The 24,691-nt window shown below is 43.8% G+C and overlaps 1 protein-coding gene across 11 annotated transcripts in view; it reads left to right on the plus strand.

The window, feature by feature from the left end:
• Positions 1-24,691, plus strand: part of CLCN3 (chloride voltage-gated channel 3) — a 117,768-nt gene that overhangs the window by 47,555 nt on the left and 45,522 nt on the right. For 2 of the 11 annotated variants that reach the window (XM_039542335.1, XM_039542336.1), the window contains 2 exons: positions 2,347-2,430; positions 3,738-3,860. The exons of 3 other annotated variants lie outside the window; for them this stretch is intronic. Coding sequence is in view for 2 of the 8 variants with exons in the window: in XM_039542333.1 (XP_039398267.1) it covers positions 11,250-11,328 (79 nt within the window). In the remaining 6 variants the exon portion in view is untranslated. Of the gene's footprint in view, positions 1-2,346; positions 2,431-3,737; positions 3,861-11,095; positions 11,345-13,006; positions 13,101-24,691 lie in introns of those variants that run through there. 6 more of the 11 variants (XM_039542333.1, XM_039542340.1, XM_039542337.1 and 3 more) reach the window with 5 other exon arrangements.

Consider the following 24,691-nt stretch of genomic DNA (forward strand, 5'->3'; position numbering starts at 1 on the left):
TGATTAGAACACCTGCAGCCAATCAAGGCAGGCTAATCAGGGCACCTGGGTTTAAAAAGGAGCTCACTCCAGTCAGGGAGGGAGGAGCCAGAGGAGAGGAAGTGTGTGTGAGGAGCTGGGAGCAAGAGGCACAAGGAGCTGAGAGTGAGAGGGTGTGCTGCTGGAGGACTAAGGAATACAAGCGTTATCAGACACCAGGAGGAAGGTCCTGTGGTGAGGATAAAGAAGGTGTTTGGAGGAGGCCATGGGGAAGTAGCCCAGGGAGTTGTAGCTGTCATGCAGCTGTTACAGGAGGCACTATAGACAGCTGCAATCCACAGGGCCCTGGGCTGGAACCCGGAGTAGAGGGCAGGCCCGGGTTCCCCCCAAACCTCCCAACTCCTGATCAGACACAGGAGGAGTTGATCCAGACTGTGGGGAAGATCACTGAGGTGAGCAAATGTGCCAATAAGTGCAGGACCCACCAAGGTAGAGGAGGAACTTTTGTTACAAGGTGCATTCTGTAACAACAACAGAACCTAGTGAAAATGTCCCTGCAATGGTGACTGTCAGAGAGCATTTACTAGAATTTATTGACATTGATGATACTATAGGAGCTGGTATGACAAATGTGCTTCTTAAAAAGCTGGAAGATACGGGAATTGTGATAGTTGGCATGAGAGGTCAGGGCTACAATAATGGTGCCAACATGAGAGGAAAGAACAGAGTGCAGACACGGATCCAAGAGTTAAACCCTCAAGCTTTTTTTGTCCCATGCAGTTCTCATCCATTGAACTTGGTGGTCAGTGATGTAGCGTCAGCCTCTAGTGAGGCTGCTGAATTTTTTCATGTAATTCAAAGCATCTATGTATTTTTTCTCTGCATCAACTCATTGATGGCAAATTTTGAAGCAACATCTGGGAACATCCTTTCCGACACTGAAACCACTGAATGCCACATGATGGGAAAGTCGAGTGGAGGCACTAAAGTCCATCAAACACCAAATTGGGAAGATAGATGATGCCATAGTTGCCATTATGGAGGATAATGCTATGATAGGAACTGTTTGTGGGAGAACAGTGACAGAGGGAAATGGAATCACTAGAAACATACATAACTTCAAATTTCTGTGTGGCAGCATGACATACTGTTGTAAGCAAGAGACTCCAAGGTGTTGACCTTGAAATATCTGGAGCAATGGAACAACTGAACAAAGCAAAGTCATACCTACAGTCTTCCCGGTGAGATGAGGGATTTCAAAACGTCCTGAAGAGTGCACAGAAGTTGGCAGAGGAACTTCACACTGACGCTATTTTCCCACCCATTCAAGAATACAAGAGTCACCGAAGATGACATTTTGATTATGAGGCACGGGATTATCCCATAAGAGACCCCAAACAACAATACAAAGTTGAATTCTTTAACCAGGTGCTAGATTGTGCAATCCAGTCAGTTGAACCTTTCATGCAGCTCAAGGAACACAGCAGTATATTTGGGATGTTGAATGTTATTCCAAAACTCCTCGCTATACCTGAAGAAGACCTACACTGGCAATGCAGGGCACTAGAGACAGTGTTGACACATGATGACATGCACAGTATTGATGCGAGTGGTTTAGGAGATGAACTGAAAGCCCTTTCAAGATGCATTTCAGCAGGATCAACTCCAAAGGCTGTTCTGGAATATATGTGCACAAATAAGATACCCACCTTCTTTCCAAATGCTTTTGTTGCTCAGCTCATACCTCTAACACTTCCTGTAACAGTTGCCAGTGGAGAACACAACTTCTCCAAGCTGAAGTTAATAAAAAAAATCTATGCTCCACAATGACATAGGAGTGGCTGGTCAGCCTTGCAACCATCTCAATAGAGCATGAGCTGGCCCAGACTGTGGACCTTGAGGAAGCAGTTCCTTCTTGGTTGCAAAGATTTGCAGGGAAAGCACCACTTTGATTGTTCAAACAGATAAAAATGCTAGTGTTTATTATGCAGACAAGAAAAGTTACATTTGCTGTTAAGGCGTTTGAAAGTTAAGTGTTACTTTAAAATTTTTGAACAAGGCATTTTAAGTTGTTTGTTCTCCTTTATTGGGATAGATAGCAGAGCAGTACCATGAGAGGAGTAGAGCAGGAAGAAGGCAGAATTGAGACCTTTCAAAGTTTTGGCCCAAGCGAGAGGGCATGGGGGCATCATTTGAGCTCCCCGCCTCTGGTGCCAAAATGTTGTGGACCGGCCCTGATCATAATTGTCTCCCTTGCGGCTGCAGGGGGCTAAACAGGCCTTTTTCTTCGACTGCAGCTCCTGACAGCTCCAGGCTGTCTAGGTTTGGAATGGAGAGCCAGGAATCTGTTTTTTCCTGTGCTTTCAGTGACCCCTCTTCTGGGCCCAGTGTAGCAGAAGAAGCTGTCTGATTGGAATGCTGAGGAGCCAAGAGCTGGAGATGTGAAAGAAGGTGGGAGTACATTGAGATAAGGAGCCTGGGTAGGATGGAGAATGATACTGAAACATGGGCTGGGAAAAGTTTCAGAATAGCAGCCATGTTAGTCTGTATCAACAAAAAGAACAGGAATACTTAGTTACAAATTTATTTGAGCATAAGCTTTCGTGGGCCCATGAAAGCTTATGCTCAAATAAATGTGTTAGTCTCTAAGGTGCCACAAGTACTCCCGTTCTTTATGGGATGGGAAAGAAGAGGTGAGAAACTGGGTGTTGCGGGAGGGGGAGACTGCTCCAGCGTCTCTCAGATGTTCCCAGTAGGCAGTGGGGGTGCTGCTGCTTTGGTTTCAGTGGGTGGTCAGCCTAGAAATATTCATATGTTTAACAGTGGTGAGCTGCAACTGGTTCGCACCGGTTCGCAAAAACCGATTGTTAAATTTAGAAGCCCGTTTAGAACCGGTTGTTCCTGGAGGGACAACTAGTTCCAAAAGGGCTTTTAAATTTAACAAAAGCTCTAGCAGCTCTCTACCCTTCCCCTGGCCCCAGCTCACCTTACTCTGCTTCTGCCTCCTCTTCTGAAGCTCCTCCGGCTTCTCCTCCCCCTCCCCAGCTTCCCGCGAATCAGCTGTTCGCGGGGGAAGCCTGGGAGGGCTGATAAGGCTTCCACCAGGTGAGCTGGGGCCAGGAGGTGGGGGCGCCAGCGGGAGGAGGGCTCCTGCCCCCCGGGTCCAGCTGCGACCTCGCCGGGCAGCGCGGCGCGGCTCCTGCCCGGCCCCCGGGTCCGGCGGGGCGGCGCGGCTCCTGCCCGGCCCCCGGGTCCGGCGCGGTAAGGGGGCAGGGAGCGGGTGTTGGAAGAGGGCGGGGAGTTGGGGGACTGGATTAGTGTCGGAGCGGTCAGAGGGCAGGGAACAGGGGGATTGATCGGGGGGCAAGTGTCCTGGGGGGGCAGTCAGAAAGGAGCAAGGGTTGGATGGGGCGGTGGGGGGTAGTTAGGGAGGGGTAGGGATTCCAGGGACAGTCATGGGACAGAGAGAAGGGGTGGTTGGATGGGGTGTAGGGGTCCCGGGGTGCCATCAGGAATGAGAGGAGGGGTTGGATGGGGTGGCAAGGGGCAGTCAAGGTAAAGGGAAGGGGGGTGGATAGGGCATGGGTCCCGGGGGGGGGGCATGACCCCCTCATGGGGTGAGGAGGAGCGATCCGGTTGTTAATATTTTGGCAGCTCATCACTGATGTTTAAGCTGTTGTTTAGGCATCTGCCAAAACATTCCTAAGGCATGCAAACAAGGAACAGGAATGATGATTTTTAATCATTTATATTTTCAGCAAAATCTAAGTAAAGTTTCACTGGGCAAAGAAAATGCACTTCTGTACTTGAGAGCTGTCCCCCTGCCAAGTACCAGAGGCTTGCTGCAACCTATGGAAATGTGAGAGCATCTCAGAGAAAAGGTGGGAAGAATCTTTTTAGCACGGGAAGTGTTAGTCACTACCAGCTTCTGTTATATTATTCCCAGAAAAAAAAAATGTTAAGATTGACAGTACATATGAAAAAAATATTAGAGATGTCACTATTCCAAAATCAAGCACTGTAAATTTGGGAATTTAGAATGATAGTTAAACTTAAAAGAAATCTAAGTGTTTTTAAGGTGTATATAAATGCATAGTTAGGACACTCAAACAACCATAACTCTACCCTATAGTAACACGAGGCAAAAAACATTTTGATTTTGACTTAAGGCATTTTAGTATTTGTTCCCAGATTAGATTAAACTGATTTTAAAAGACATTAGATTTCCCCAACCCCCTGTGGTATTGTTACACAACAGAGAGAGGTTCTTTAACTATGTGTTTGCGTAACTTAATATGTTAAATTTAACCTTCAACTCTGGATTTCTTGGGGTTTTTTTTTGTTTACACCTAGTTGTGGGGTAATTGCGACATCTTTGTACTATCCTCTCATTTCCTCCTACTTCCTGTTCCTCCTGCTTCTTGCGTCTTTATACATTCTCCTACATATACATCACAAATTCCCACTTCCTCCTGTCTTCCATATCCCCTTTCATATCCAGTTTTCTCCTCACTCCTGCACCTTCTACTTTCTCTTACACACAGTCTAGTTTTCCTCTCCTTTCTGCCCTCTATGTTGAGTAGTTCTGGTGGGAAAAGGGCAGTTTTCAAAAGAAATAACAAAAATACTTCAAAAACAGACTTTGAGGAACTGCAGAACTGGAATTAATTTGCAAACTTGACACCATCAAATTAGGCCTGAATAAAGAAGGGGAATGGCTGAGTCACTACAAAAAATAATTTTCCTTCTGTTGATACTCTCACCTTCTTGTCAATTGTTGGGAATGAGCCACATAGACCATGATTGATTGGCCTCATTAGCACTACAAAAAGTAATTTTCCCTCTGATATTCACCCCTTCTTGTCAACTGTTGGAAATGGGCCACATCCACCCTAATCAGACTTTGTTAGCACTGCTCCCTCACTTGGTAAGGCAACTCCAGTCTTTTCATGTGCTGTGTATTTATACCTGCCTACTGTATTTTCCACTCCATGCATCTGATGAAGTGCGTTATAGCCCACGAAAGCTTATGCCCAAATAAATGTTAGTCTCTAAGGTGCCACAAGAACTCCTCGCTTTTGCTGATACAGACTAATATGGCTACTACTCTGAAACATATAAAGTCTGTTATAATTTTTCATAGCCAAAAGAGGCCGTTTATAACGTTCTGTGGTGCAGTCCAGACCACTGAGTGGCTGTCACCCCCACACTGCAACCTTGGGTACCTCACTGTGCTTTACTGTTGTAGCTTCCAACGTGGGTCACTTGCAATCAGCCTGCCAGCATGCAGGTCACATTCTGAATGTCTCTGTATAGCCACAGCCTTGGTCCAGCAATGCCAACCCCCGCAGCCTGTCAGTATGCTCCATTCACACTCTGGCTTCCATCTGCCTTGGTTACCACTTGCAGAATGACCCCACCTCACTCCCAGTTCTGGGTTTCTCCCCAAAAATGTGTTCTGCACAGCCCAGCCCTCTCCTGAACAGTCCAGATATTGGCGGTCCATTGTCCCTGTAAGGGGTCAGTGTACTGCTGCTTTAAATGGAGTTACCTGCTCAGTTCAGTTTAAAGACAACACTGGATTAAACTAAAGAAAAAATCCAAATTTATTTAACTAGAGAGAGAGAGGGCAGTCTTAAGTCAGTACAAGTATAAGGTATTAAAATCAGAAATGGTTACAAGAGAAATAAAGATAAAATGCTTCCTAGTACTAACACTTAACAAACTAGACTTAGGTCAAGGCGAAATCTCTCACCGCTTGTTCCCAGTAACATTGCTGACAAAATTCTCAGGCCAGGATCTGCTCCCAAAGGCTGTTTCTTTTGTCTTCATAGGTGAAAAAGAGAGAGAGGGCTAGGGAGAGATAAATTGGAGTGTGTGTGCCCCTCATTTTTATAGTTCAGCCACCCTTTAAAAATACGTTTTCCTGAGGTTTGCCCCTCTATAAAGTTCATTCCTGCTGTGGGGATGGAGACAAAGAGTCTGGTGAAACAGGTTCCATCCTGTTTTTTTCTAAAATGCAGATCTGTGTGTTCCTGCCACCCTTCCTTGCCAAAGAATGGCCACTGGATAGGTGATTGCCCTTCAACTTTGATGACAGCTGGCTAGAGGTGTCATCTTGTCCTTTGTCTTAGAGAAACTAGTTTATCTGGATTTGTCTGGTAAACACATTTCAAACCTAATTTCAGCTTATATCTGTCCATTTAATGTTGCTATACACATTTCATCATATTATTGAGCAGTGGGTTATTAGTTTTCAAATAGTGCCTCATGTAATGAAGCAGCCTCTGGCAGGATACTACTGAGAGTATCAATTCAGGACAAATTGCTTAGAGCAGGGCAGTCACAGCCCAAGGTTGGTGTTCCTCCACTTCTAAGGCACAGCAAACAGCCAAACAGAGAGGACTTCGGTTTTGCCCCACTGGCTAACCAGAAGTCATACAAGCAATTCCCTCAGACACTCCAGTTTCCCAGTATCACCACCAGTGCCACTCCTTATGGGGATGAATGGTTATGAAAACCAATACCCTAGTAAAAGAAAAAAGATTCTCCCGATCCCAAAGGTGCAAACCCCAGACCCAGGTCAATATACAAGTCAGATCTTACCCACAAATTACACTGTTGCGAATCCTTTAGAATCTAAAATCTAAAGGTTTATTCATAAAAAAGAAAAATATAGATGAGAGTTAAAATTGGTTAAATTGAATCAGTTACATACAGCAATGGCAAAGTTCTTGGTTCAGGCTTGTAGCAGTGATGGTATACACTGCATGTTCAAATCAAGTCTCTGGAGTACATCCACAGATTTGGATGGGTTAATCAGTCCTTTGTTCAGAGCTTCAGTGTAGCAAAGTTCCTCCAGAGGTAAGGAGCAGGACTGAAGACAGAATGGAGGGGTTTCCAGGGCCTTTTATATACTCTGCCATGTGAAAGGACACCTCTTTGTTCTTACTGTGAAAAAAATACAGCAGCAAGATGAAGCTTGGAGTCACATGCGCAAGTCACATGTCCATGCATGACTCAGTTCTTTACAGGTAGAGCAGCCATTGCTCACATGCTACCTCAGATGTTCTCAGGAAGGCTTCTCATATGTGGATTGGAGACTCCCAAGGTCCATTGTCAGTTAAGTGTTTCTTGATTGAGCACTTAATCTGAAGAGTTCCTTTTCAAAAATCTGGCCAAATGCTTCACTGGTGCTACTTAGAATCAAACACATTGAGATACAAGTACACAACCAATATTAATAACTTCAAATACAAAAATGATACACACAGACAGCATAATCATAACCAGCAAATTACAGCCTTTTCATAGACACCTTACTTGACCTTTGTACAAGATTTGGTACAACTATAGGACCTTGGTTGCAGCAATGATCTATATGGTCAGTTCATGTCAATAACATCACAGCTCACAAAGCATATTTTATACAAATATTATTACAATAGTGTATAGGGTGTGTATACAGGGGTGCTTTTGGCCATACTGGTATAGTAAATCTTCAGAGAAACTCACAAGGTTTGAATTCTTTCAAAATGGTCACTGTCTTTAATTGTTGTCAATGACAGGGAAGCCAAGCTGTTCACAGGATGGTGGCTGCCCCCTATACTGTCTGGAAGTGAATCTACTCTTGTCCATTCTCATTCTTGAAATGACCATCGGATGAGGACAGATGTGGCTTCAGTCCCAATGAGAACAATTGAGCTGGCAGTCATTTTGAAAGACTGCTGTTCTTTGTGGAATTTTCTGTAGAACAAGGAGAAGAAACTTTTCACTTTTGAAGAACAACAGGGAGGAAAATGACTGTTGAGCCTTTAGAAATAATTCTTCAAATGTAACCTATGCATAAGACTAAATGGTGTATGTAGTGACAGTTCCAAAACATGGAATTAAAGGGTTCAGTCCTGCAGATTTAGTCACCTGAAACCTGGTCAACACCTAGGTTAACGTAGCTACGTTTCTCAGGACTGTGAAAAATTTGACTTGCTGTGAGACGTAGTTAGGTCAACCTAACCCCAGCTCTATGGAAGAATTCTTCCACCAACTAGCTAACTGCCTCTAGAGAGGGGTAGGGGCAATCTTTCCATCACCATAGCAAATGTCTACATTACAGCAGCATTGCTGCAGTTGTGCCAATACACTGTAGACATGCGCTGAGAAACATTATAGAATTGTCCCTTGAGAACAATGGGACTACTCAGATTTGTAAAGTTATTCAGGTTTCCAGGATTGAGATCTTAGTTTGTAATGACGATGAAATTTCTTTGGAAACAAGTTACTCTTTGAGCCTGCTAACCACTTGTGAGTTGTTTTTAAGCCATTTTCCCTCAAAGTACCGGATGTATAGATGCACAAATTACTATCTTAAAAAGAAGGCCTTAATATGTCCTGTGAAATGAAGGAAATTCTAAAATCAGTTATTCTCTTGTGAACTGTAACACATTACATACTGAGTTCAGAATTTCTGAACATTTAGGTCAGTGGTTCTCAAAGCCAGTCCGCCGCTTGTGCAGGGAAAGCCCCTGGCGGGCTGGGCCGGTTTGTTTACCTGCCGTGTCTGCAGGTTCAGCCGATCGTGGCTCCCACTGGCCACGGTTCGCTGCTCCAGGCCACTGGGGGTTGCAGAAAGCGGCGTGGGCCAAGGGATGTGCTGGCCGTTCTTCCCGCAGCCGCCATTGGCCTGGAGTGGTGAACTGTGGCCGTTGGGAGCCGCAATCGGTGGAACCTGCAGATGCGGCAGGTAAACAAACCAGCCTGGCCTGCCAGGGGCTTTTCCTGAAGAAGCGGCGGACTGGCTTTGAGAACCACTGATCTAGGTAATTAACACTACAGATTCCTAATTCTGAATTTACCCCAAAATTGCACAGATACCATAGAAATAATCTAAACACCCTTCTTGGAATGGGCCACCAAAATACCCTGAGAGAACCTGCTTCAGTCTGGGAAAACCCTCTTCTGAGCACACACCCACGGTTGTCACCTACCACCCACACTGGAACCCATATGGGGTATGATTAGGGCTCCATGACTTCAGCAGCAGCCAGTGTGGCTGACCCCAGGGCGCTGCCCAAGCAGCTGGCTGCAAGTTCAGCGGCTCAGGTGGTCCCAGGGACAGCCACACTAACCGCTGCTGGAGAGACCCCGGGGACTGCCACACCAGCCGCTGCTCGGGCGGCCCCTGGTAGCGGGCCCTGAGTGGCCGGCCCTGGGTGCCCACTCCCAGCAGCACCTCCCTGACACTCCCCACCCTCCCATCTCCTCCCAGCAGTGTGCCTCCCCCCCTCCCCTCCAAGGTTTAGTCAGGAGTATTTATAGTATAATTCATCAACAGGTCACGGTCGATGATTTTTTGTTTACTCCCCGTGACCTGTCCATGACTTTTACTAAAAATACCCATGACTAAATGATACCCTTAGGGATATTAAACAATTACAACCGAAAATTGATGAGACCCACATCCTGAAAGAAATCTTTCCTGCACCCCGTCTTTTGACCTTTGAACAACCGCCCCTCCACTTCATCAAGCTCATCATCAGAAGCAAGCTACCCACAGACCAGCACCCACCAAATGAAAGTGGCACCAGACCCTGCAATAACAGATGCATAATCTATAGACTTATGTCCATTGTTATGATGATCAGTACTCCATCCTGTGCACATATGCTCTTATGAGAAAAGAAAAGTAATGTGCCTGTCCATATTTATGTCAGGTTGGCATGCATTGTATCTTGCTCTTTAAAAAACACTTTCATTGTGTTGGAGGGCAGGGAAGGGAATGTACAGCACAATTATCAACAATGGGAATGCAAAAATCACTCATAATTGAGAAGAAAAATGAGCATACGGGTTTCTAAGGCTATTCAAAGAAAGGACTCTATTTGGCAACTAATCTAGGAGCAGCCACTTAGGAAGAGCTGTTCAGGGTTTTACTGGCATAGCTGTCAGGTAGGAGTATGGGTTTTTCACACTTCTGACCACTGTAGTTATTCCTGGAAAACGTTGTCATTTAGATCTGGCCCATGCAGACACTGACTTTAGCTTAAATTTAATTTAAGTCATTATCTGTTTAAATAAAACCATAATAATGTTGTCTACCTCATGTTTTGCACAAATTTAACAATTTAAGTTACATTGCTGCAACTTTTTTGTGTAAACAAGCTCTAAGGGTCAAATGTGGATTAAGACTGAAAAGATGATCCATTGGATCTTGGGACAGAACTGTTTCTCCAATTTCTACCAAGCTACACTGTTCTTCCTGAAACAACTTGGCCAAAGAACTAAATTTGGATGCCACAAAATAACAATAATAAATAATAAAATAGTGGAGGGCAGGACCTCAGTTTCTGTTTTCTGCTACAATTTATTGATTTAGGCCCAGATCTTCAAGGGTTTTTAGGCACCTAACTCCCATTGAATTCAAAGGGAGTTAGGTGCCTAAATGCCTTTGAGGATCTGGGCCCCAGATCCTTGGTTTGTATCTCCTTGTAAATAATATTTTTTAAATGTCTGATTGTTTAAATACCTTTGCTGAGATGTCAGTAGAAATGTGGATGAAACAAGTACAAAAGCTGCAAGATGGTATCTGTTTTGTCCTGTTTTATATACTTTGAAATGTAAACTTGTCTTTGAGAGAAAAGCTCACATTTTTTGAGTCTTAAAATTTGGAAGTGCCTTTGAGCTGTCATTCAGACATTTGTGCCATTATTACAGTTCATATTGGTGTTTATATTTAAATCCTAGTATTCTAAAGACACGTTTGATGAACTAGGAGTGAAGTTGGATTTCTCTGTCACTGTGTACATCTTTCTTATAACTTAAATGAACTGTAAGCATTTCTTTATTCTAAGCAATTAGGGGGTATTGTTTGGATTTTACTGTAGAAAGTAAGCCCCAGGGCAAAAATGGCTGCCTTTTCTGTAGTGTTGCAGTGTATCTTCACTGTTAACTTGTGTGGCCTGGTGCATTTGATAGTCTTAAAACCAGTTCATTCTGTTTTACTTCAAGCTTAGTCACCTTCAGGCATAGCAGGCTACGTTGATTAAGTCTGCTGTTCCGCCTTTAAGCACTGCTAGATTGTAGCCACTAGCAACCGGGCTGCAATAATTTCCCTTTGATGACATCATCGACTGTGGAAGAACCCAGTTGCTGCAACAAGGCAGCACACAGTCCAAATCCTGATCAAATATGGCAGCTTCCCAGCCTGCTGCTGTTGTGTAAGAAATGGTTCGGTTGTTCTGAACTAACAAACACTCTTTTTGTTTGTTACGCTCATGGATGTATCTTCTGATCCTTATTTACCATACGATGGGGGAGGAGACAACATTCCACTAAGAGAATTGCATAAAAGAGGTATAATGACTTTATGGTATGATTCAATTTCTTGTGTGTTTGCATGTCTGTGTGGTAGGCTGTTTTCAAATTTGAAGCAGGGCTTTTAATTGCTGCATTACTTTGTTTAGCTTGATTTTTGTAGGAAAAGAATCCAGCCCTTACTGATCCTTGTACTATCCTTTGATTGTTTTCTCTGTGGGCAGATTAGTCCTGCTTCACATCACATCAGCTAGTGACTCCATTTTCGGTATGCGATCGCCTTTTTAAACGTCTCTTCCATTTCACCAAGAAAATAAACGTATCAATTTTTTTGTAGTTTACCATGACCAAACTGGTAGAAATTTTGTAAAGGAAGCAGTTTCATCCTTTTAGATAACTTAAGGGGAATACTGATTACCTTGGGCTTGGAAGTTTCTGTACATGCTTTCAGAATTAACTCCTTCCTGGCATGTTTGAGATTTAAAAGAAACAGTATCAAAATGCAATATATTAATTAAATCAACATCTGTTTTTTAAAGAAATACATGGTTGTGCAGTTGATACTTTCAGTATTTGCACTTCAAGTATGTAAAAGGTTGTTATAAAGAGGATGGTGGTGAATTGTTACCCTTATCCACAGAGGACAGGATAAGAAATAATGGGCTTAAATTGTAGAAGGGAGATTTAGGTTAGACACTAGGGAAAAATTCCTGACTGTAAGAGTGATTTAAATACTGGAACAAATTACCTATGGAGGTTGTAGAATACTTGTCATTGGGGGTTTTTAAGACTAGGTTTGACATGCACCTGTCGGGGATGGTCTAGATAATTCTTAGTCCTGCCTCAGTACAGGGGACTAGACTAAATCTATCGAGGGCCCTTCTAGTCCTACATTTCTATGATTCTCTTGCTCACAGAATATCAGGATTTTTAAGTGAATGTGATGTCATTCCCAACATTGATAAAAATATCTTCTTATGTGCGTGGGCACAGCCTTTTATTTCTTAGACTACATTGTTAGGTGTTAAAGCAAAATATGTGCAAGATTTGGTGTAGTATTGGGAAGAGAAGTAGATTCTGTTACAGTGGAAATAGAGTAAAATCATACCTTCCGAGTCAGGAAGAAGTCTCCTTTGATTGGTTCTCTCTTAGGTCTGTCAGGTTGAACTTTTCTGCTCAAAAAAGGTATCTCTGCTAATTAAGTACTGTAGGCCTTTCTCAATTTAGTTTCCTCTTGAAGTTGGTTAACATAACATTGAAATGTTATCAATATTTGTTGCTTTAGAAAACGGTGTTTTGTGATGGAATTTGAGAACAGATAGTTTGAGAATAATAGCTTGATTTACATAAAATGAATTGTTTTTCTGGATGGTATGGAAATTCTGAGTTCTTTAATCTTAATACTCAAGCTTTTATTTCTACAGAGAAATAATTAGGCCATGCATTTGCTTATTCAGCATTTGCAGCTTGTATTTCAGTGCTTGTTATGAGCAGCTTTTGTGGTTCCTTAGATAACGTGCAATAAGCTACATTAGAACTAGTTGCCTTTTCTCTTGTACAGTGTGTGTCTGTAGAAATTAAAATGTGCTTGTCTTAACTATTACTTTTTGAACACAAGTATTCTCTGACCAAAATGCCTTTGTGCTGGATAATTTTGCAGGTTGGTTTATAGAAATCAATTGTGAAAATTTGCTGATGATATTTTGTTCCGCTGCAGATTGTTTGGCCTTTTTGGTTGCCTGACATCACAGAATGTAGTTTTGCAATAATTCTGTAAAGAGGAAATACAGATGAAAGCTTCAAAACACTGAGTATAATTTGTTTTACCTTTGTGCATTTTAATTAAGCGTTTTAACAGAATAGGCTGTAGTTTTCTAGGCAATTATTACGCATATAGGGTGGTGATTGATGGCATAAAGGCAGAGGAACTTGCAGCACCCACTGAGGGCAGTAATCCTGTAACATGCTCTGTCTGGTATTTCATTATTGCTCTTTCGAAACACAATTTATACACCCTCTAAAGAAAACCATCCAGAGCTGTACTGAGTATTGACAAGATGGTGACATCATTTGCAGCCAACCAGAAAGCTCCAAGTGTGATTCAAGTCATTTTATAACTTTTGATCAAATTATCTTGAACAATATTCATGATACTTCCGTTTGTTGGAGTGACTTTAGATTGAAAGATCAGCTTACCATTGAATAATAGATCATACTTCTTACAAATCTTCATTTGGTTAATTCATGTTACCTAAAAACAGTCAGTAGAAAATTCTTGTCTCAAATGTAAAGTTTATGCCACACACAGTTGTCAAAAATATGCTTCCTCTCTCTAATGAGATTCAGTACAAAAGATATATTTCATGTTTTTGTCATCTTGAGATAAAATGAGGCATGAAATGCTAACAGTAAAAATAGAAACCTACATCAAACTCTTACATTTTTTATATTAACTGTATCTCTGGGGAAAGTACCAGGAAACTTACCCTGCATGGTTTTTAATGGTATAAACTCTTAACAAATTAATAAGTACTTATTGATACAGAGAGCAAGTTTCTTAAATGATGTGTTGCGGGGGAGGACTTTTTAATAACTAAAACACAAGATGAAAAAATGATTTAGTGATGACAAAAAGATTGCCTTTATCTGCATATGGAGACAAAATTAATATCCACATTGCAAAATTGCTTTGTAGTGTTGCTGTGTACTGTTAAACCTTAAACAGCTCCATTGGCTCACTCCAAAAATGGCTGCACTTTAGCAATTATAAAGTGATGGTTTAATTCAGTGTGGTCTAGTGAGGCTTAGTAAGTTCAACAAAGGACTGTACTGACATTTCCTGATGAAATGAGATATCAAGTATTATATCATTATTAGTATAATCAGACCCAATAATTTTCCTTAGTCCTTGCTATTGTAAAAGAGCCTATCAGCTTTGGTTATTTCAATCCAAATATACCATGTGACATATATCAAATTTTAAAAAAAACATTTATTTATTATATGATGATTTATCTTTCAATTATATGCCATCATATGCCATCAATGCTGCCATGTGCCCCCACATATGCCAACATTGGCCATCAACTCTCTAAAACAAAAAAAAATAAAAAAACACAAAAAATCATCACAACACAAAAAAAAATCAAAAAAAACCTTTCAAACCAACAACCACAAGAACTCAGTGACAGATGACTTGAACAAAAACAAAGAAAAAAAAAAAAAAAACAAAGAAGAGAGAAAGAGAGCTGAAGAAACTTGAATTAATAAACAAACAATTAACTGTTAACTTTTAAGACTTAATTGGGAATGGAATGTGGTTTCCAATTGAATCTATTTTATATCCTTTATTATCTCCCTCCTCCTTTCCATCTCACCTTCTACTTAATTTCTACTTTTTTTTTTTTTTTTTTCCTGCCTGCTAAGCTCAATCTCTATAGACTCTCTCTGCCTGTGCATTCTTCTTTCTTACTTTGTTCTTTTCTGTGTTCTATATATTCTCTGTGTGTGTGTGTTCATTTCTCCAGAATCCGAAGAAGTGAGCTTTCAAAGCAGCAGCTCTTATAAAAATTTTAGTCTTTTAGGGTTTTTTTTTTTTTTTGTTTTTTTTTTTTTTTTTTTTTTTTGCGGATACAGACTAACACGGCTGCTACTCTGAAACCTATCTTTCAATTGTGGTCCACAACTTTCTTCATTCAGAACAAATGTGCTTTATAGTAAATATAAATGTTAAAGTGAATATATGGTCTGAACTTCGTTGAACTTGGCTTTAGGCTGTACTCTTCATACATTATACCTGACTCATCCACAATTCTCCTTATGCTCAATGTTGTGCTAATCTAAAATTAGAGACATTGTCAATTTGAAATCCAGCCAATTTAAAAAAAGGTTAAAAATACTGCAGTCAGGAAAATGGGTTTTTGATGCTGAAATGGGACTGCTCTTGTGTGTGAAGTAAAGTGCGTATGTGTTTGATGGATCATGCCCAATTGACTATGAAAAGTACTGTCAAGTGCACAAGTAAAAATCTTTCTTTTATCTAATCTTTCAGTTTTAATAATCTTAGCTGTTACTTTCATCTGTAATATGTTTTTTAAAAAAAATTCAGACTAAAGTGTGTTTGGTTTATTTCTTAGGAAAACTATCCCTTTAAGTACTTGACTCCTGTTAATTTTCCCCCTAGCTGTCATATGCAATTAATAATGGAAGGATATTTACATGAAGTACTACAGTACTGAATTATAAGATGATACTGAGATTGTCCAACATGAAGATTTGTATTGGTAACTTTTTTCTCTTGAGCCCAGTTTTGCACCATTTTTGACAGTCAGACTCTTTCGATATTTCCAAAGTATCAGGAGTTCTCTTGCCTGCCAGCTTGTCGCAGATATGCTCACGGAGTTTGATGTTTCCAGGTGGTTCTGAAGAGGAATGTGCATCTTTACCATTTACTCAGATTCCCGATTTTAAAAAACAAAGGCAATGCACATAATGGGCCTGATCACTGAAATCAGTGAAAAACTCAGATTGACTTAAGTAAGCATTGGATCAGGCTCTGTGTGCACATAACACATGTGCAGCAACTTATTTAAAATGTGTTTGAAGTTCTCAAAACTGTTTGAGATCCAGCATTTGACTTGTGTGACTTATTTGCTAGCTATGGTACCCACTTAAATATGGTGTATGTTAAAAATGTCTGTCTGTCTTACTGTAAGGTCTCAAATTCGACCTATGACGTCAGTGTTTTTATAAATCTAGGGAAACGTTTTTCCAGTGAGAGACAGCACAGTAACTGATAGCATTACTATTTACTATATATATTTGAGGCATCCATCGCCATGATACCTAAGTATATTTTGCATGACTTTAATTGCATGGTCAGCATTCACATTAAGGGAGCAAAACCAACAAATTCCCCTATTGCAGTGGTTCTCAAACTTTTGTGTTGGTGATCCTTTTCACATAGCAAGCCTCTGAGTGCGACCCCCCCTTATAAATTAAAAACACTTTTGTACCTATTTAACACTATTATAAATGCTGGAGACAAACTGGGGCTTGGGGTGGAGGCTGACAGTTTGCAACCCCCCATGTAATAACTTTGCAACCCCCTGAGGGGTCCAGACCCCCAGTTTGAGAACCTCTGCCTTATTGCCTGTAGATACCAGATAGAGGATATTATTATCTAAGGGTATGTCTACACTACAAGAGTAGTTCGATTTAACTTAGGTTGAATTTGTGGATTCGACCTTATGAATTTGAATTTGTGTATCCACACTAAGGACACTAATTCGACTTTGTGAGTCCACACTAACGGGGCAAGCGTCGACATTGGAAGCGGTGCATTCTGGGCAGCTATCCCACAGTTTCCGCAGTCCCCGCTTCCCATTGGAATGCTGGGTAGAGCCCCCAATGCCTGCTGGGGAAAAATGTGTCGAGGGTGGTTTTGGGTAACTGTCGTCATTCAACCGTCACTTCCGCCCTCTCTCCCTGAAAGCTCTGGCGGGAAATCTGTTACCGCACTTTTCTGGTCAGTGACAGCGTGGACGCCACAGCACTGAGAGCATGGAGCCCGCTGCGATCATCGCTGCACTTATGGCCGTTGTCAACTCCTCGCACCTTATCGTCCACCTCTTCCACAGTCAGCTGCTGAGAAATCGGGCGAGGAGGCTCCGGCAGCGCGGTGAAGACATGAAGTGTCAGAGTGGCACAGACCTCTCACAAAGCATGGGATCCCACGCCGCGGAGATCATGGTGGCAATGGGTCATGTTCATGCTCTGGAACGGCGATTCTGGGCCCGGGAAACAAGCACGGACTGGTGGGACCGCATAGTGCTGCAGGTCTGGGATGAATCACAGTGGCTGCGAAACTTCAGGATGCGTAAGGGCACTTTCCTTGAACTGTGTGACTTGCTGGCCCCTGCCCTGAAGCGCCAGGACACCCGGATGCGAGCAGCCCTGACTGTGCAGAAGCGAGTGGCCATAGCCCTCTGGAAACTTGCCACGCCAGACAGCTACCGGTCAGTAGCGAACCACTTTGGCATGGGCAAATCTACCGTGGGGGTTGCTGTGATGCAAGTAGCCCACGCAATCGTTGACCTACTGCTCTCAAAGGTAGTGACCCTGGGAAACGTCCAGGTCGTCATAGATGGCTTCGCCGCGATGGGATTCCCCAACTGCGGTGGGGCTATAGATGGGACTCACATCCCTATCCTGGGACTGGCCCACCAGGCCAGCCAGTATATTAACCGAAAGGGCTACTTTTCAATGGTGCTGCAAGCACTGGTGGACCATAGGGGACGTTTTACCAACATCTACGTCGGGTGGCCAGGCAAGGTTCATGACGCGCGTGTTTTCAGGAACTCTGGTCTGTTTAGACGCCTGCAGGAAGGTAGTTTCTTCCCGGACCACAAAATAAGGGTTGGGGATGTGGAGATGCCCACAGTGATCCTCGGGGACACAGCCTACCCGCTAATGCCCTGGCTCATGAAGCCCTATACAGGCGCCCTGGACAGTGACAAGGAGCTCTTCAACTACCGGCTGAGCAAGTGCAGAATGGTGGTGGAGTGTGCTTTCGGACGTCTCAAGGGGAGATGGAGGAGCTTACTGACTCGCTCGGATCTCAGCGAAACCAATATCCCCATTGTTATTGCAGCTTGCTGTGTGCTCCACAATCTCTGTGAGAGCAAGGAGGAGACCTTTATGGCGGGATGGGAGGTTGAGGCAAATCGCCTGGCTGCTGATTACGCTCAGCCAGACACCCGTGCGATTAGAAGAGCCCAGCGGGAAGCGCTGTGCATCCGGGAGGCTTTGAAAGCTGGGTTCCTCAGAGAGCAGGGTAACCTATGACTGTCCAGTCTCTTTACAGAGAAGCTGAACCTGCCCTTGTTTCAGTTACTATTCACTTTTTTCAGCGGTTACATACCCCGTTCACCAGGTTTCCCCCCTTCCAACAGACGTTTAAAAATAAAGTTATTGGAACATTTTTAATTAACAAAGTTTTCTTTACTAACGAATTCGCGTTAAAGGGTTCAAACAGGGACGCAGACTGTGGTGGGTACGGTGTGCAGTGATGTACAGACAGCTTCTACACTCGAGGACTGACAGGCTCCTGCTCCTACAGCGGTCTCTGGGGGGAGGACGGTTACAGGAGGGTGTGCAGGAAGGGGTGGGTTTGCAGGAAGGGGTGAGGGGTGTGTGGGAAGGGTAAGTAGGTGTAGGGGGATGATGGCTCTGGCTGGGACTCAGGGCATCGGAGAGGTTAATGGCTAGGGTGGAAGGGCATGGTAAGGGCAGCCTGCCTTGCCATTTGTGGATGCCAGGCGCTTGGACCTTGGGGCAGCATACACCTCCCAGACTGACCTGGGGCAGCAGACACCTCCCAGAGTGACCCGGGTGCCTAGTGACTGCACTCTGTGTGTGACCTGCTGTTGATCCTGCCCCCATGTCTGTACCCTGGTAATGGTGGCTGTCCTACGCAATTAACAAACCCCTATCTCCCCTTCACACAAAGTCTTCTGCAAAGAAACATGACGAATACAGTAATGAACAGCAAACTATTTTTAATACTCAACTACACAGTTGGGGGATGAAACTGGGATTTGGGATTGGGTGAGCCAGGAAGGGAAGCAATTCTCATACTTTAGGGAATGAGAGCTGTTTGGTACATGAGCGCTCTGCTGGGGTGGAGTGACAGTTTTCACGGCCCCTAGCGCCCCTCCTTCTTGTGATTTTGGGTGAGGGGGGGACAGGACTTTGTGGCGGGGGAGGGCGGTTGCAGATACAGTTCAGGGGGGCTCTCTGCTCCTGCCTGCGGTCCTGCAGAACATCCACAAGGCGCCGGAGCGTGTCCGTTTGCTCCCTCATTAGTCCAAGCAGCGTTTGAGTCGCCTGCTGGTCTTCCTGCTGCCACCTGTCCTCCCGTTCGCTGTGTGAGCGCTGCTGCTGAGAGAGGGTCTCCCTCCACTGGCTCTGCTGGGCCGCCTCGGCTCTGGAGCAGGCCATCAGTTCAGCGAACATCTCGTCCCGAGTCTTTTTCTTTCGCCGCCTAATGTGCACCAGCCTCTGTGAGGGGGATGCCGGGGCAGTTCGGGAAAGAGCCGCAGCTGTGTGATGGGAAAAAGGAAGTGATTTCCTTGCAAAGATACATGTTTGCGAACACTGAACACAGTCTACTCAGTTTCTGTGAACAAGACCATACAGAGCACCTAATCTCATGTGCTCTCAGGACAAGTTCGAATTTTCGGCATTCGCTTTCATTGCCTGGGGTCTTGCACTGGAGATCGGACAAGTGGGGCAGGACAGCAGAATCCGTGTAGCAGCCAGGCCTGGTAAGCCGTAAACTTTAGGCTGCTTAACAGTTAATGGATAGCAGTGCCCTCCTGCTGCAGGCAATCTGGAAAGCATAAAGTCTGACCCTGTTCCAGCCCCTCGCGGCTGTCCCCGGGAAAGATCCCTGTATGCTTTTCCTCTGCAGCCTCCAACACGTGGCTGTTAAACGACGGTCATTGTTATGCAAAGGAAAAGTCAAGCATTCACAATAGTAACATTACAGTAATTCCCCTAATTAGATGCAGCAGTCGCCGAGCGAGATCACCCTGAGGCGGGTCACCAGGAGAAACAGAGAGCGCATGCTGCGTGAATCCCTGCACAGACCAGGGCCCTATGCTGCCATGCTGGTCGAAGCAATGCTCCCACTATACCTCAGGATGGCCTGGCGCGGAAGAGTGTGCTTCCACGGAGCACCCAATAAGGCACCTCTCCCCAGGAACCTCCTGCGGAGGCTTTTCGAGTACCTCTATGAGAGCTTCGTGGAACTGTCCCAAGAGGATTTCTGTTTGATCCCTATATGCATTGACCTTCTTTTCATATAGTTTTTATTCCTGTTTTTTAAAAAATAAATGTTTACATGTTTATAGCACTTACCGACTGATCCTTCCCCTGATTCAGAGTCCGGGTTAACGGCCGGGGAGGGTTGGTAGGGGATCTCTGTGAGGGTGATGAAGAGATCCTGGCCGTCAGGGAAAGCAGTATTGTAAGCGCTGTCGCCTGCCTCGTCCTCCACAAACCCTTCCTCATCTTCCCCATCGGCGAACATCGCCGAGGAACTGCCCGTCGACACTATCCCATCCTCAGAGTCCACGGTCACTGGTGGGGCAGTGGTGGCAGACCCACCAAGAATGGCATGCAGTGCCTCGTAGAAGCGGCATGTCTGGGGCTGGGCTCCGGAGCGTCCGTTTGCCGCTTTGATTTTTTGGTAGCCTTGTCTCAGGTCCTTGATTTTCACGCGGCACTGCGTTGCATCCCGGCTATATCCTCTGAGTGCCATGGCTTTGGAGACCTTCTCGTAGGTCTTTGCATTCCGTTTTTTGGAGCGCAGCTCCGAAAGCACAGACTCATCGCCCCACACAGCAATCAGATCCAAGACTTCCCGGTCAGTCCATGCTGGGGCCCTCTTTCTACTCTGAGATTGCATGGACTCCTCTGCTGGAGAGCTCTACATCGCTGCCAGTGCTGCTGAGCTCACCACGATGTCCAACCAGGAATTGAGATTCAAACTGGCCAGACAGGAAAAGGAATTCAGATTTTCCCGGTGCTTTTCCTGTATAGCTGATCAGAACATCTGAGCTCGGACTGCTGTCCAGAGCGTCAACACAGTGGTGCACTGTGGGATAGCTCCCGGAGCTACTAAGTTCGATTTGCATCCACACCTAGCCTAATTCGACATGGCCATGTCGAATTTAGCGCTACTCCCCTCGTCGGGGTGGAGTACCGAATTCGAACTAAAGAGCCCTCTAGGTCGAATTAAATGGCTTCCTGGTGTGGACGGGTGCGCGGTTAATTCGAATTAACGCTGCTAAATTCGAATTAAAGTCCTAGTGTAGACCAGGCCTAAGAAGAACTTGAGTCACATTCTTCAGACATATGTACAAAACCTGAGAACAGAATAAGATCTACTTGTGTGTGCTAGGCTCTACCCTTGCATGGGGCTCTGGATTATAGGCACATCTAATGTCTGGTGCGGGGTGGGTGGGCTGGAAGCTAGCTACCACAGAGCTTTAAGGCCACATTGTGACTTTCCATATTCATGTGTGTAGGAGATGTGTGCACACACCCATCCAAAGCTATAATTTGTCCCTGGATGATTTTATCTATAATGGAAGAAGAGTCATAAAAAGCGTTGTTTAGGCTGACCATGGATGAAATGGCAAATTCAGAGCCAGGATGAGTGGGGAGGGGCTGTGACTGAAGAAGTCTCCAGCATAATTTACAGATCTTGGGGGACTAGTCTGGCTTAGATTTTGAATGGTCAGTTTTCTTGGGCTGCCCTCTGGCCCCAAGCACTGTGTGCTATGGCCTTGGCCTCTGCCCCAACATGTCCCCTCCTTTGCCAGAATCCAAAATGGGGGTGACGCTCTTATGCTATAAGTTCATCAAATTTGACTTTGCCAATTGACAGACTCCATTAGCCAGAGTTCTTTTAGTATTTAGTTATAGTCTATCTGGCTGCTTTGCCTGTATGATTGGTAATGTTTTATGTTTAGCATTTATAATAGGTATCCCCGAACTCAGAACGTATATCTGGCCTGGACATGTAGTCAAATGTCATGACTGCCATAAGCTCACTTGTAGATCTCCTCTGTTGGGTCCTGCCTTTGGCCCTGCAAGACAGTACATAAATACGTACTGTGTAGTAGGCTATATGTATGTGGCATGTGACGCTTTGAAACCTGGTCACGGTGGGTTCCCCATCGCTGACATTTAAAACATTTATGCTGTAGGAATTATTCTGGGGAAGTTCTATGGATAGTGTTATATTGGAGGGAAGAATAGATGATCACACTGGTCCTTTCTGGCCTTGGAATATATGAATCTGTGAAATCTTCTCCATACTATTTACATCTTTCTTTGTTTCCCCCAATCCATAGTCTGCATTTTGTCTATGTAGACCATAAACTCTTCAGACTGGTGACCCATATATGGCTTCTCATATATGTGTGTGAGGTGCCGAGCACAGTGCAAGAACTAGATGAATAGTATTAAGTTATTTCCTTCCTAATCATGTATTTACCCTTCAGATAAACATTTCACTCATGTTTGAAAAATAAAACAATTATTTTCTGTTGCATCAAAAAGACAATACGTGAGTGTTTTCCCTCACCTAAATATCAAATATTGAATAATCTTGGTTTACATTTTTGTGCTCTACCATGTTGTTTGTTGTTGTTTGTTGTTTTGTTTTGTTTTTGACTAACCTTTCCAGTATTGACCCCTTCTTTTCTCACCTACTCATGTTCATCTCCAGGCACCCCATAGTAGTAGGTTGTATGGACTCACTGGAGGTAAATGGAAGGCACAGCCTCTGGGTATATAGTTGCATGCAGTCTTACAGGCAGAGGATGTGATTCTCCAAAAGGCTTTTGGTTTGTTATGCTGCCATTTACCCCTCTTTTTAGTCCTACTGCCCTTGGGAAAAAAAATTAACTCTAGGTTTTTTGTTTTTGTTTTGTTCTGGTGTGGGTGGGTGTTTGTCACACACCGTTGTGTAAATGTGTACTTCTGGCTTTTCCTGTTCTCCAAGCTTTGTCCCAGTGTATCAGGCTTACTAGGTACTCTTTCTCAAGTAGAATGACAACCTGTGTACATACCACAAAGATATTGTTTTTAAGTGCTTCATTACTGCTATTTCTTTGACAGAAGACAGACAACAATTTAAATAAAATTTTGTCTGCTTTAATCAGAAGCTTAACGCTATCTTGTTGGATTGATATAGAAATACACATATATGTATGGGCATAAATGTATAGCTATTTCTTGTGGACTTTGTTTCTACTTTAAATGACCTGGAACCATGTGCACTGTACTTCAGGAGACCCCCTCTGTCACTTGCTGACAAGGGACACAAAGGTGAAGCAAGGCCTGGGGTTAGTATACTGCCTCTGAAAAGCCCCTCTTCTTTCTGATTTTAGCACTCAGCAGGTTTTGATGATGATGTTAGGGAGGGCTAATCCCTGCCTCCAGTGTAGACTTATTAGCTTGATTTTCAGTGGCCAGCGAGTCACGCAGTTGAAATATTTTCCTTTTTCACTAGGAGAGGGCTAGCATTGTTGGCCATCCAATGCTAACAACTGGAACAGTAATAACTAGCCATTTTGCAGGCAGAGTACTCCCATTAGAGATTGTCCCTGGAAAATAGGGATGTCTGAGCAGTGATAACTGTAGCATGGTAGACTCTTAAAGCATGTTCTTACTAGAAAAGCTAGTGTGTCCAGTAACTGGACTTTTCCTTAGGAGACCTGGGGTCTTTTCCTTGCTCTACCATTGACTCACTGTGTGACATTGTCCATCCTTTAGTTTCCCCATCTCTAAATGGATACAACACATCCACTTCTTGAAAGTTTGGAGATCTGTGAATATATAAGTGCTAAACATTTTTAGTATCATTCCTGTCTGACTGAGCCTGTGACAGGTATTGATGTGTCCTAACTTTGTCCAGCTGAGAGATGCATTGACAGTTTGAGTGCTGCATCCAGTTTGCATAAATTGTGATTTCTGTTTCTACAGCTGTGCCGCTGTAGCATGGACACTTACTACAGGGGCTTCTTCCACTGTGTGGTAAATCTGTCACTGTAGTAAATCCAGCTTTCCAAGAGGCAGTAGCTAGGTCAACAGAAGAATTCTTTAGTCGAGCTAGTGCTGTCTATGTTGGAGCTTAGGTTGGGTTATGTCTCCCAGGATTATGAATTTTTCACACCCATGAGTGAAGTTGCTGGGTCCACCTAACTTTCCTGTATAGACCACCAGCCTTAAGTTTTGTCTGTAGTTTTTTACTGAACCTCATTGGGTAATAAGAGGGGTATCTTTCAGTACCTGTAAGTGATGCACATAAGTGATATTTTTTGTGTATATGCTCAGATACAACAGTGATGGGTAATGTTACAAACACCTAGACAAATTGATAGTTTCCATTGATTAATTATAAAGAGAATACTGCATGTGTCCTAGGTGTTAGCCTCCCTCTGCTCACCGTTGTTATCTGAGCCAAGAAAGAGTATAGCAAGGAAGGAGTGTTGCAATGCTTGTGGTGTGGCAATTGGGAGTGGCAAGTATGTTATAAAAATACTTTCTTCTGCTTAAAATAATATTTACTGAAATGTGTGCAAACTTCCCCCCCCCCCCCCCCCTCCGGCTCAGACTTGTAAATCAATTTAAACAGAATGCATTGGTGCCTTCTGTGGGATTTCATGTCATGGAATGTGAGGGCAGGAACCTGCCACGTCCTGTCCTCCCCTCCTCCCCCCCCAACAAACAAAAAAAACCCACTGAACAGCAGTTCCCTTGAAGCCTTCACACCCTGGTATTCATGGGCAGGAGCCCACAAGTTTCCTCCACTGAGGGCTTATCC

Source organism: Mauremys reevesii, linkage group 5 (genome assembly GCF_016161935.1).
Source record: "Mauremys reevesii isolate NIE-2019 linkage group 5, ASM1616193v1, whole genome shotgun sequence".
NCBI classification, from domain to species: domain Eukaryota; kingdom Metazoa; phylum Chordata; order Testudines; family Geoemydidae; genus Mauremys; species Mauremys reevesii.